Genomic DNA, 13,912 nt, shown 5'->3' with positions numbered 1-13,912 from the left:
GTGCAATGCACAGTGAGGGAAGCACTGGCTTGGTCATTAGCTAAGGTATGCTAATGACTAAAAGAAATGCAATCCAAAACTGAACAGTCAAAAGGTCTGACAAGAAGAAAATGATCAGGGTCATTCATCATTACAAAATCAGGGAAATGTGAATTTTAAAAGTGGTCCTTTTGTATTTGACAGAGAAGTTGGGATTTACAAAAAATGTTTTATCATAACTAATATCTGTATAATAAATAGGTGTTTTATACCTTTACAGAACAGAGGGTTTGTTTTAAACTGCATGGCCACATGAAATGAAAAGGTTGTAACCCAGTCGTTCCTAAAGGCCATAAGCCATATGTCATAGTCAATCTTTAATATTTCTTGCAGCTGACTGCTGCAACTGCACGGATGCCAGATGACCCAAGATAATTTCAGTGAAGGCAAGAAGTGGAGAACAAAGGCAGTAGCAGTTCCACACCATGGTATCATCACAGCAAAAGGGAGAGAATAGTGTAGACCCTTCAGGAAACTAATGTTTTAAACAAGCTTTCATTTTACTTGCTGCAGTTTTTATAAGTCTGAAATAAAAACTGCCTTCTGTTCATTTGCTGACCATTCCTGGCAAATATCAGAGGTAGGAAGAAGAGTCACAGGTACAAAATGTCAGGAAGTAGTTCTAAGACACTTCGATGGGAGGAGTAAAACCAACCCACTAACCTCTGAAGGGGAAGGATGTAAAAAGAAGCTCCAAGAGTTGGGTTGAGTTTTTTTCTGACACGCTGTTAGATTTACATTTTAAATATTCCTTGTGTCTCATTCACAGCCCTGTATGACAAGCAAAGCAACAGAATCCCAGAAACCAAAAGAATTCAGTATTAAGAGTACCAGTGCCTGTGTACCACCTCTTGGTGGGAACAGGTTCAGGCTGGCTTTCTACACTGTATCTTAAAAACTAGGTAATGATAAATCTCAGCAGTTCCAAAGGACAGGGAAAAGACTGCTTTTACGATACCAGATGGCTTGAGCGAACACAAAATAACTTCTGGTTACAAAAAGGCTATTGGAGGTTTATGAGAGGTAAATTTCTCAGCCTGACTTCTAGCACACAGTAAAACCTTTGAACACGACCAAATCCATTTTCAGAAAGCATGATAAGATGAATACTGCTAACCTAAAAATCAATAAAATCAAATGAGAGCAATTCCAGGAAGAACTAATTAACCTTTCAGGCATAATTAGAAGGAGAGAATTCCCACAATAAGCAGCTGAACCAGTGCACACGCTGGCCAGCTGCCCAGACTACTACAGTAGTTTGCACCATTACACAACATTTTTTGTGGGTTCATCAACACTCCAAAGTCAGCAGAAATGCAAGGCAAGAAGGAAGAAACACTGGTAGACCCCAGAATGAGATCCAGCACCATCAGTATTAAATGTCTTGCATTGCTCTTCTGACTTCAAAACCCTTTTCACCACGCTGTCTCTTAGGTTTGTAAGCATGGGGACTTTTCCAAAAACAGATTTAAGTTTTCCAGGAACATTTACTGTACCACCTCAAAAAGAAAAGTCCTGAAAAGGGTTAAAATCTGCAGAGCTTTTGATCTCCATTTGGAATGCAGCAAGTTTAGAATCAGCACAGGGCACAGAATCCTGGCAACAACTCTTTACTGAAGAGTAACTTGCCAGGTAAAAGGAAACAGGAAGTGATGTGCTACCACCCTGACATTCAAGCCTGGCAAAACCACAGTAATGCTGGTAGGATAGCAAAGACTTGGGACTGGGAGCTGGCCACGGAATTGCCTTTAAGGAGTAGAGTACTCTTCAGAAGAGAGGACTGTCTCCTCTTATTCCACCACTTTAAAAAATACAGATGTTCCCAGTTGGAGTTAGCTTGCAGAAGGATTTCAAAGTAGATACAAGCTTCTGGTATCAGGAGACGGAGTACCAACGTTTTCTGTGACTGCACAATCACACGGAAAACACTGGCTCATAGAATACTACAGCAGGAAAAAAGGATGGGGTATGGAGTGCATAAAACTTTCAAACAGGAATGATACTCTAAATAACTCATCAGACCTGGAACTCAACTCTAAGGTCAATCTAAAAATGTGCAATGGGATTTTGGCAAGATTTTGTCCTAAAACTCAGGGAACAATTGCAGAAATCATGGGTAGGGAAATTGGAAAAGTTATATGGTGGGCAGCAATTTTTGAAGATACAAGAAGTGGTCCCTAGGCTTATTCTAGGGAGGCTTTCCATGGGTTTACAAAAAAAAAATCTGTGGACATTCAGATGAACATATAATTTCTGTGTAAACATGTAAATAATTAAAAGTGTCATTTGCAATCTATTATGCATTTCTTTTCTGAATGAATGAGTTGCTCTCACCATCATTAGCAGAGTTGGAAAAGGAATCTGGTATGTTACAGGCTGGGTTCCAGCTACACTAAAATGACAAAAATGAACTACCATCCTTCAATTTTAAATAAAAAGGCAAGTATATTTTTTACATCAAGCAGCTGAAACAATACTGTCTCTTAAAATCATGCAAGGAACCACTAAAAAAAGGCTTATGCAAAGTTCATATGAGCAAGAGAGTATCACTGGCTATTTATTTTGTGACTTTCAAGGGTGATATTTTGCTCCAATTTTCTTGATTTAGCATTTGCTTAGTGAACATGGTTGTTACCATATGGCATTAACTATACTTTTTATCAGGTTTCTTAGTTTAGCAAAGGCAATAATTTCCATTGGGAATTTCAAGCTGAGTTTTGAAATGAGAGAAGCCACACCTCTGGAAGTGAAAAGTTATTCAGAGAAAAGCTAGTATATGGAAGCAAAGAACACAAATCCAACAGATAGGGAGGGCACAGCTCCCTGAAGGAGTCGGTGGGCTTTGTAGGACACTGCAGGACAGGCCCACATACCTCATGTCTTTACCCAGAGTCAACAGTCATTTTAAATGTAATGGTTTCCTGGGAAATAGCATGCACTCAATCTACCTGACCTGAGGAAATTTAAGCTGAAAAACAAGCACAGAGGAATTGGAGATGTCCTAGTGTGGTTTCTGCTTCGGAGTTCATCCACAGTCAGCATGGCCAACACTGTGCGGGTGCTCTGTCTGCTGACAGCACCAGGCAGGAAGCAGGAACAATTCCATTCTGAAGGTCAGAGCTGTCTAATGTGCATGATCTCTCACTCACCAGAAAAGATGGATCATGGGTAGACTTCAGAGGTAAAAGAAATCAATGATATTTTACTGGTCATCTTCAGGGTAACAGCACTTGCACAGCATTAAAAATTTATGAGCATTCTGACAGGACATGAAAGCATCCTGAACACTGAAGTACAGTGTGTTTCTGAAGGACAGCTCTCTCAAGGTCTAGAAAGGAGTAAAGCTGGGAGTCTTACATACAAGGTGATGCCTTTTCCTGGTCTTAAAATCAAGAGTCAAACACAGTTAGAAGGGAAAAAGGGGGTTTTCATTGATACTTATTTTAAGGATCCTTAGGTGCACTACATCCAGGTCAAATGCACCAAAATGCACACCACAATGCACACCCCCAAAAGATCTGGTCTAACATTATAGGTCTTACTAATTAGCTGATCTATCAAAGATTCCCCAATGAGAGGCTCGAATGAGCCCCCCTCCCCAAGGAACCTTCCCCTGGATGGTTCTATCTTGGTTTACAGAATGTGTCCTGGAGAGGACCTTCGGGTCTGGGGCATACTAACCCCCTACCTATGAAGCTTCTAAAATGTTTAGTCTCTTAGCTGAACAAACAAGTCCAAGAAGGTAGGCAAAAAGCACTAAGAATACAGAAGTTGTAAAGAGGTATAACAGGGGTATAAAGGAAAAGGCAAAAAATTATCATGTCACCAAAGGAGTAGAGCAAAAAATTAGTTCGAGCACTAATGGGAGAGAGTTCTGGAAAAGAAGGGAAAGCAGATCATGTAAAGCTCTTTAGAAGCAAATACCCAAATGTGTTGTTTATGCTTTGGAGAGATAAAAAAATCCACCTTCCACAAAAACCATTGAAAGTGCAGTGAGAAAAAGGAGGAAAAAAACCCCAAACGTATAAATGTATAATTAAATCGGCTTTGCAAAGAAGTCTCACTCTGCATGCCATTCCCTGCCCTCAACACAGCCTTCATTTTTTCTCTCATTACCACATTTGTAGGACTTAGGCGTACACATCAGGACACGCCAAAACCATGAGTCCAATTCACATGAGTTCCACAGGTGCAGACGTTTCTGCAGATATGTTTACGGCATCAGTGCTGTACATTTCAAGACCAAAACCTGGAACTTCTGCAGATTATCTGAATGACTTACAATGGCTTTTGGCCAGAGAATTTAACATGGCTGAGAAACTGCCCCAAGGATACTGGAAAAGCAACCCACCTTTATGCACATTTAACATGTTCTGGAGACCATTTTCCACCACATTTTAAATATTTTTCCCACTTATAATTTCTTACCTGAAGAATTTTGACTTTTCCTAAAACGTTCTCCTGTGACATTGCTTGAATGGCCTGTTCACTCTCTGCTCTCCCATCAGGTATGAAAATACTGTCATGGGAAAAAGCTCGACTGCCCATAGAATAATGGGAGGATCTGTTAAAAAAAAACAGTTAACAAGTAAATAAGCACTGCAATTAATTTGTGAGAGTGACTCTTCATATCATAGTTGTCCTGCTGTGTGGATTTTCCTTCCCTCTTGTCTTCTACATAAAAGCTTCGTACATTCTCAGAATAGAGGTATCCAAACACGTCTGGTTTTCAAAAGTTTAATGGAGATTCATGATTCCTTTATACACAGTCTTCCTCCTTGGAAGGACTTAGAGTTGTGTGTTTTTAATAGGCGTGTTGAGAAGCTCAATTGATTTTGCTTGTAAGTCTCAAATCTAAATGTTACTTTCAGGATACAGAGTAGATGATAATGATGTACACATTGCCAGACTGCATATCTAAGGAAGTGCATTCGTGCTTAGTCCCACTGCTTGGGACACAGTGTCACTCCTGGACAAAGAAAACAGCAGGTGCCAAGCAAAGGGAGCTTGTAACACAAAAAGAGGTATTGCAGTGCAGTAACCCCCTTCTAAAGAACTACCTTCTTTAGCTGATTGCTCAGCTCTTCCTATCGCCATGAGCATGATCGCACTGACAATAAAAGGTTATCATCAAACCCCAGACTGCTAAGAAGCTTATTGCAGCAAGCTGTGTGTCCTTGATCAGCCACAAAGAGCAAGAAATGCCCGTGTGTTGCTGCTAACCTGAACACTGATGCCAAGGAGGAGGGTGTGTCACGAATGAACCAGTTATATGGCTCTGATTGAAGTCCACAGGTAAAGGGATGAAACAAAAAGAGGTTTAATTTACCAGGAATCATTCTAATGAATTTAGTTCCAAGAAAACTTAGCATTAAATTAAAAAAAAAAAAAAAAAAAAAGGCTTGTGGTTGTTACTTTGGGGTTTTGGGGGCATGCTGAGGGAAAAATGTATGAGTTTGAAAGTCATGTTTTGTCTCACCTAGAATATTCCATGGTAAGTGAAAAGCTGGTAATCTAAAGTCATGATAAAAGCCACAATAAAAAAACCTGAACAACTGAGAGTTCCTAAATCTCTCCTTTTAATAACCTGTTGGCAACTCCATAGAACCCATTTATAGTTTCCGAAAACTATCTGGAGGGGAAAAAAAAGAGCGTTTTGATGGAGATCTATCCAACATAACCTTCTACATATGATAAAAGCATTATAAACAAAAATCTCAGCAAAAGCAAGGAAGATGATTCTTCCAGAGAGAGGTGTAAGTAAAACAACAAGAAAAGTTAAAGTTTCACATATTTAAGAAGATCAGTATATTATCTTTTCTGCCTTTTAAAATGTGCTAATTGTTCACTAAGTGTTCAAGATATTTCTATTCATACTTTGGAAACAAGTAAGTTGGGAATGTATTTATTACATTTCCATCACCTTTTTCCCTGGGGTATTTTAAGTAAAAACAATAATCTTTTCTTACCGAGGGAGATGTTACATAGGGTTGCATAACCTTGTTGTAAATGATTCGATGATAGACTATTCTTGACTTTTATAGCAGAATTTCTTAGAGGTAACCTGAAAATAACAGGATAGAAAGTCCCCCAAACCCTCTCTCTTTCTCTCATTTATATATAAAATACTTTTGCACTTACAAAATAATCCATCCAATTTTTTGAGGAGAACACACAGTTCTCTGAATCATTTCATCTTCCATACAATCACAGACTAACTGAAAAACTACTTTTCATCCAGATTAATATTTGAGCAACTTGCTTCATTTGAAACAAACCAACAAACAATCAGGCAAAGAGCTGGTCAATATTCTACAACATTTTTTGCCATGGAAAAAGAGGAACATTTAACAGGTGCTATATTCTATGTTAGACGTTTTTTTATAAAACCCACAACTTGATTGCCTCTGGTTAAAGGTAATACACCTTCTTCTAGAAACCTTTCATTAGAGAAATCATAAAAGTAAGTATATTTTTAAACCCTCTTCTAAAAAGGTTTCTATACCGAAGCACCATGACTCAGCCTGTACACAGAGCTGTGGGAAAATCACATGGCACTGAAATACCTCTACCTTGCTTGGCCAGCCAGGAATCAGCCAGTGAACCACAACTTGAGAAATGTCCCTTATGCAGAGACGAATTCCTAGCAGGCCTGGAAATGAATGGTTTGACATGAAACGGAGTGAAAGCTGGCTTTTCTCATATAATTGTGTAGATCTGAATGGAAAGCTCCATCATTGCATTCAACAAGGTGGGAAGGAAACATGCAAAATCTGACAAACTAGCCCACGGCAACTGCGTTTGCGCTGTTCAGTGTGTGAGCCTGCAGCAGGTGCAGAAGGCAAGGTCAGTGGGAACTGGTTGTTCACTATTTACCTTTGAGCTGAGACATCTGCTGAGGATCCATAGTCCAGGTCATATTGTTCTCCAGAGAGGATCCCTTCTCAAATACTTTTCCAGCAGTGCTGTGGCTCAGATACTTGTGGTTTTGTCTCACAGCTACTCACTGTGCATACAACACTATTCACCCCTTTTGCTGTCCAATGGGTTGGGCTTCTCATACTTTAAATCAGATACCTCATGTATATTTGTGTTGTTTGTTACAACTAATTAGTAGGCAAGGGTTGAAATTCAGGCACCAAAGAGTTCAGTGACTTGTTTGGAAGTTGTTCTTGACCTTACTAATGAATTCTTTAAAATTGAAGTTGGGAGCAGCCAATATACAGCATTGAAACTGAACAAAATTTGCCAGCAGTTCAAACTCCAAAACTGCAGTTGACCAATAGCAGGAATGCTCTGACTGTAGGAATTGCCTGATAAAATCTGAATCTCTGAAATGGAAGAAAAGAGCAACTGCTGAGGTCAGTTCTGGTGGATTGCATAGGACATGGCTGTGAGTGAAAATCTTCCCCACTCTGCTGCAGAGTTGAGGAGACTTTTAGGGATCTAGTCCCTCCTCCTGCCTGCAAACTTGCTAATATTTCATTTAAAGCTTCCCTTGGGAACACCAGGTCACATGAAGCCGCTTGGGAGCTCTATGTGACCTGCAGCCATAAGTACATCATCACTGAAAATCCAACCCAGTCTTTGACAAGTGCCCACAATGGTACCAGTGGCAGGTCAGGACCATGCTAAGCAATTACAGCATGCCCAGCATTCTCCCAGCTGCTCTATCTGTCTCTCTCTCTCCCCTCATGACAAGGCACCACACATTTTTGTTTCATAGAGCTGAGGACAAGCATATCTGAAAGGTTTTGTCCATTTTTGTTTTCTTATTGACTTGATAATAAAACAAACATACTCCAAATCGTCAGAACACATGAAACAGTCACAAGAAACCCCACAGTGAATTAATGGCAGACTACTCTCTACTCTACCCCTTCAAAATGCTCTACAGACACACTGAATATTTCAGAAGTGGGTGAATGAGCAATTCTGCTAGCCACATGTCCAACAACTGGTAAAAATAGTTTAAGAATTTTGTTTAAATGTCTATGTAGGCTAAAGAACATCGGAAAAAAGATATTCACACATGGTAGTAACCTAGTTTCTTTTATAGGCAAGTTTAAATAGCAGTTAAGGTGATTTCCAAGGTACTTGTACTCTCTGAAAGGTCTCTTATTTTACTCCCTTGGAGCCCACAATCCTTTCATATTTTCCCAGTTGTGAATTTGACAGATTATATCACAAAGGTCCTTTTTCCACCTCTTTTTTTCACTTTGCTCATGTTCTACTTTTGGAAAGAATGAATTTCTTTTAAGTCATAATACAGTATGAATAATTGAGTTTCCTTTGCTGCTACCCATCCCTGAAGTTTTTCTCAGAAGTCTTTATACAATAACATCCTCACAATCCACATTTACAGACTGTTCTCCCTTTGATTAAAAGGCATGTCAATATCAGGAGTGGATTTCAATAAATTCGCAGTATGACAGAGATATGGGCTACAGTCATAGCCATGGCTAAAGGTATTAGAGTTTCAAATTGCCATATCACTTCCAAGAGATGTGGGAAAACAGGGGCATCAGTTTATGAGCACTTCTGTTGATAATTCCAGTGATGACACTTCAGAGGCTGTTTGTGCTGAAAATAATTGAATCATCATCTGACTCACTTTCAGAAACCTGACTAAATTACATTAATTATGGATGTGCTATATCAAAATACATAGCACTTTAAAATACAAAATCCTTAACGATGTTCTCTCTGAAGGTTTGTTGCAACCCAAGTATCATGTTCCAGTTTCAATTGCAATACACAAATTTTCAAAACTAATTTTTTCATACTGAGAGCAAAGTTAAATTTCATTTGGTCTTAGTTTTCTTTGCCCCACTTGCGTCCCTCTCCAGATTCCTGAGATAGATTGGAATACTTGGTTTCTCAGTGAAACTAAGAACATCCTTTTCACCTTCTTTTATTAGGATGAAATTTTCAAGAACTACTACATTTTTGAGAATGTATGAGGGGCTCTGTGGCGCATGCAGAATTTGCACAAAAAGAGTGCACCAGGATTTGTCTTTCTCTTGAGGGTACCCCAGGAGCATAAAAGTATAGCAGAGCCAATCATCCCACAGGATTTTTACAAATAATGAAACCAGCAGGGTCAAGTGGGTGGGAAATAGAGTGAGAATATGAGGACCACACCACATCTTGATCATGGAGATAACTGGATTCCTAGCCCATGTATAACTGTGTTTAGCTGTAACAAGAGTTGCTTCAAATACACCTCATCCATACCTAGGTTTTTTTGCACAAAATTAATATGCTTCCCAGATTCCTTGTTTAACTCAACGCTGATAAATTTCCCTGAAACAGGAGAACGCCTTCTGCTGTATTTTGGAGTTCTGGAAGAACCCCAAAAAACTGCAGGTAAACCACATTATATAGATACTGGAAGTATCATAGCCTTAACACATATATATGCGACTTTGGCTTGCAAAGCCCCTCTTTCCATCATTCATTCTTGCTGAGGTGTCTGAGTGTGCTGAGAAACTAGGAAATGTGAAACAAATCCCTCACAGTAGGATGGGACCACCCTGAGCTTACAGGAAAAGTCTTACTCCTCTCCCATGAAAAGCAGCAAATAGAGACCCTCTTTGGACCCTCCCTCAATCCACTGCTATGGATCTATTTAGGATGCAATTTTCCATCAGTTCTAGGTACCTCAAGTCAGGACTAGGTGAGGTATCACACTTTCTCTCTGTATCCTCCTCTCCATGTGTTCCCATCACTTCTTTTGTGCCATTGGTCATTGCTCACATGAAACAATTCAGAGAGATGTTCTGGTAACTAGAATAACCAAGCACCAAAAAAAAAAAAAAGTTCCCCCAAAACATCAGAACTCAAAAATCCACACAAATTCCTGATTCGGCTGAGCAAATCCTGACACAAGTTTCCATGCTAGCTGCATAACTAGAGAGCTGTTGGAAAGAGTCAGACACTAGTCAATATTTATTGCTGTGGGACTGCACCCTTAACTATATCAGAGCATGTGCAGGAACCATTTTGCACAGAATACAAGGTTATTGTATTGACACTGGTGGCTACAATGTTTTTAGACCCCATTTTTCTCCAGAGCAATTTCTCCTCTTAAAGGCAAATGTGTGATCCTTAAAAGAAGGGAAGCTTTTCCAGCAAGGAGCACTGAGACCTTGGCTCTTATATAATCCCATGTTGGTGCATTACTGAAGTACAGAAATCTCACACCACCAGTTGCTTCTTCGGTGTGTCATAAATATTCCTCCTACTCTGATATTAAAGAGTTAGAAATAGAAACTGGAAAATAAAGGGAAAGAATGAGTTGTTCTGTTCTTTTATGTTTGTAGAGACCGACTCCAAAAAACCCAGAGTCCCATGACTTTCACTCTTTTAGATTTCCATTAGAAACCAATTCTGTAATTGTTAAAGATCAAAGTCAACTTTTTAACATAAAGCCATTTTTAAACAATAAAAAAATTAAAAAGCATGCAAAGCAAGAATGAATTTGGTTTAGCCAGGTTTGACCCTTCATATAATCTCTTCAAAGGAAACTGAGAGCCACTTCCCAGAATAGGGCCTGAGGGAAATGACAAGTGCAGTGATAGGTTGCCTCTACTTAATGTTTTGTTTTAAAAAAGAAATCTGATTCAATGTTTTGCATCTCCCATGAATGTCTCCAGGGCAGCTAGAGATGAAAAACATAAATTGCATTTTCTAGTCATTCCAGAGATGCATTAATACTGTAATAGAGAAAAAATGGATTGTTGTTCTGAGCTATATTTTCAGTGTCCTCTTTTTATCTGCTGGAAGAGAGTTTTGGTTCTAACTCACGCCTGGATGGGGAATATTGTATGCTGCAACATAATTCTGAGTTACAGCTGTGCTTAGACAGCACATGGCTTCATTGAATTAACAAACCCATAAACATGGGCCTCACAATCTGAACAGACAAAAGAGAGACATTATTAACAGGGAATTGATTTCGTAAAGTAAATTTAGAGATTATTCATTCTTAATATATACTCATATCACCTTCAGGAACAGTTGAATTTCAGGGCACTAACTCTGGGAAAACTGCACAGTCCCCCTGTTATGACCCACCTGAGTCCCACTGATGCCAGTGATCAGTTGTGCAGCCTCACTGACAGCAGCCCTGCTCTTTTCAAAGATATCACACAACATTATCTTACACAAAGCTCCAGTCTGGTGTCATCAGGGGACCTGGAACCTACAAGCTTACCATAATTTTATTTTTCTTAGAAGTAGAGATCAAGGCTAACTTTAAATAGCTGATGCTACTTAATCATGCTAATTATTTAATAATTCGTTAGATTATCATGCTAATAATCTAACCAAAATTATTGTCATTAGGGGCATAAAAATTAACCATGGGAAGTATCAAGGCCCTGAGTGCACGAATAAGCTCTAATGTCCCCAACCAGCCTCATCTGGAGCCTCCACCCACACACATGGGTTCAGGAGCTCTATTTAAGGTCACACTTGAGGCTTTGGTCCCTGCCTGAGCCATGCTGGAGAAGTGCTGGTCTCCAGCTCAGACACATCTGTGCCTGGCCATGAAGACCTTTGATCCAGACCTCAGTTTGCAGACCATTTTCCAGGCTTGCTCTTGGCCCTGCCTTCTCAGCTATGGACCTGCAGCATGATCATGGATCCCCTCCTGCTGTGGGGTCCTCTTGGTGTCCTGCTTGCCTTCCCTAAGGGAGCGGCCCTGCCCTTGCTGCTGTCTGACAAGAAGGTAATCAGGTGAGACTACATAGTTCTCAACACATGAATTTTATGTAATCATTCACTAAAGTGCCTAATCTCAGAAAGTCTCAGCATTCACAGTAAAGAAAAGCATCACCCTGGTTTCCAGTAATTCTGCAAGTGAATCCTAATGCAGCTTGAGGATGTGGATAATTCACCAGTTAGCACAAAAATATGCAGACTAGTGAAAGGAACAGGGCTCTAAATGGTCCAACTTTCACATTTGACCTGATAGTCCACCACATGTGACACTAATCTGCCAAACAGCAGCATATGTTTATGCAAAATTTGCTCTGAAATTTGGCAATATGTACAGAAAAGGAAGTGAAAATTCTACATTAGCCTTGGCAGGAAAAAGTGTTATATAGAAACTGCATTTAGTTGATAAGGAAGGAAAGGAAGAGGAAATAAGAAAGTACATTATCCTACAGGTGACAACTCTGTTTTGTTCAGGAGCCCAGCCCTAGACCTCACCAGCTGCTGAAAATTACAATTGTCATACAGAATCTGGAAATGAAGGAAATTAAGTACATCATGATTAGGAGGGGGAGCGCAACAAAAACATCCAAAAGGGAGGAAAAGGAGAGGACAAGTGGGCAGTAAAACAGCCAAACCTTCCAGGGAGAATACAGCAAGACAGCCTATGTGGTAGAAGTGAAGACCAGAGTGAAAACTCTTCTGGGATTACTGAGCTGAAAATGGAGCTGGTCATAGTCAGGGCTGAGGACAAAACACAAGTTAAAAAGTAGAAACAGAGTGGCACCTGATATAAAATGTCAGTTCTGGCAGAGACACACTCTACTGAAGAACTCTCAGGTTCATATACAAATTACAGGCATCTTAGCACTCAAGTAGCAGCTGGAAAAACAAAAGGCAAGCTAAAGGCATTTACTGCAAATTTCTACTAAGTGATAAAATTGGAGCAAGTAGAAAAAAGTCCTAGACCACACACCTGAGAAGAAAGCTTCTGGAGCACAAAGACTTCAGCAAGCTCATAATAGAAGGGAGGAAGGCAAGAGCTGAGGTGTCAAGAAAAGCTAAGGTCAACAGAAATACGGAGTGTGATGTTAGCCTTATGTTCAAGACACCAGGAACCACTTCAGGAAGGCTTCCCCCCACTCCTGTGCTCTGGCCATGTGCTACTGAGTACACATCAGAAATGGCCACTCAGAGGGTGGCTTTGGCTCCTATTTCTGTGCTACTCAGCTGCAATATAAATTACAAAAATGGGGAAACAACTTTAATTTTGCCAAAACCTGTAGTAAAATTTATTAAAAAAACCCATGCAAACAGAAAACTGCAGCCATAACCTTTTCTGTCCTGGAACATCCTTGGTTCCCACAACACACCTCATAACCCAGAAATAAGAAACTTTTTACAGGTGTATCCATGTCAGCTGACACAAGTAAGGAAAATCCAAGCTTGCTTTTTTTCTAAAATGAAATTTCTTACAAAGTCCACATGTTGCTTTGCTCTGGATGGGCTTGAAGAGATACTAGCTTAAGTCAGAGTTCTGATAGGATGAAGTCTTCAGGAGAAGGTGGACACCAAGAACCACAGCAACAAGGCACTTGCACTGGAGTCACAAAGGCACCCAAAGTGAGGCACTTAGAAAGGAAATTAGGAGACTGACAAATGCCAATTGCAGAAATACAGCTAATAAGCAGAAAGAAAAATACCCAGTGTATGAAAACTGGATGTGACAGAGAGAAAGTCTCTTGGGAGCTCTTTGAAACTCCAAGTGGGCAGACAGATCACTTTTTACCATTTGTCTAGATTGCTTCACACAGAACTGCCCAATGCTGCAAGTAAAGGGATCCCATTTTGTGGAGAGGCACTGTCAAGACACTGAAGTTTGCTCAGAGACCCTTTCCTGGAAGATCAATGCTGTCACACTTGAATCCTGAACACCTGACAGGTCTAATTCCAGGTCCTTTGAAATACTGCATTCAGCCTAAGGAAAGGGACTCTACTGTACCCCCAATAAGGGAAAATTCATTCCCCACTGTGTCTGCACATCAAGCCAGAATGATGAACTTTTGTAGGGCACTGCACAGGTACCCTTTCAGGTATGTCCTCACAATACTTGCTCAGAAGTTGAGTATTTGTCAACTGTGACAAAAAACAC

The 13,912-nt window shown here is 40.0% G+C and overlaps 1 protein-coding gene across 5 annotated transcripts in view; it reads right to left on the bottom strand.

Moving 5' to 3' along the window:
- CRACD (capping protein inhibiting regulator of actin dynamics) overlaps positions 1-13,912 on the bottom strand; it is a 133,582-nt gene that overhangs the window by 21,070 nt on the left and 98,600 nt on the right. For 4 of the 5 annotated variants that reach the window (XM_048303196.1, XM_048303198.1, XM_048303199.1 and 1 more), the window contains one exon: positions 4,468-4,603. In XM_048303196.1, coding sequence (XP_048159153.1) covers positions 4,468-4,603 — 136 coding nt within the window. Of the gene's footprint in view, positions 1-4,467; positions 4,604-6,008; positions 6,103-13,912 lie in introns of those variants that run through there. The other variant, XM_048303200.1, reaches the window with a different exon arrangement.

Source organism: Corvus hawaiiensis, chromosome 5, assembly GCF_020740725.1.
Source record: "Corvus hawaiiensis isolate bCorHaw1 chromosome 5, bCorHaw1.pri.cur, whole genome shotgun sequence".
NCBI lineage: Eukaryota > Metazoa > Chordata > Aves > Passeriformes > Corvidae > Corvus > Corvus hawaiiensis.
This window is presented reverse-complemented; position numbering and strand designations above follow the sequence as displayed.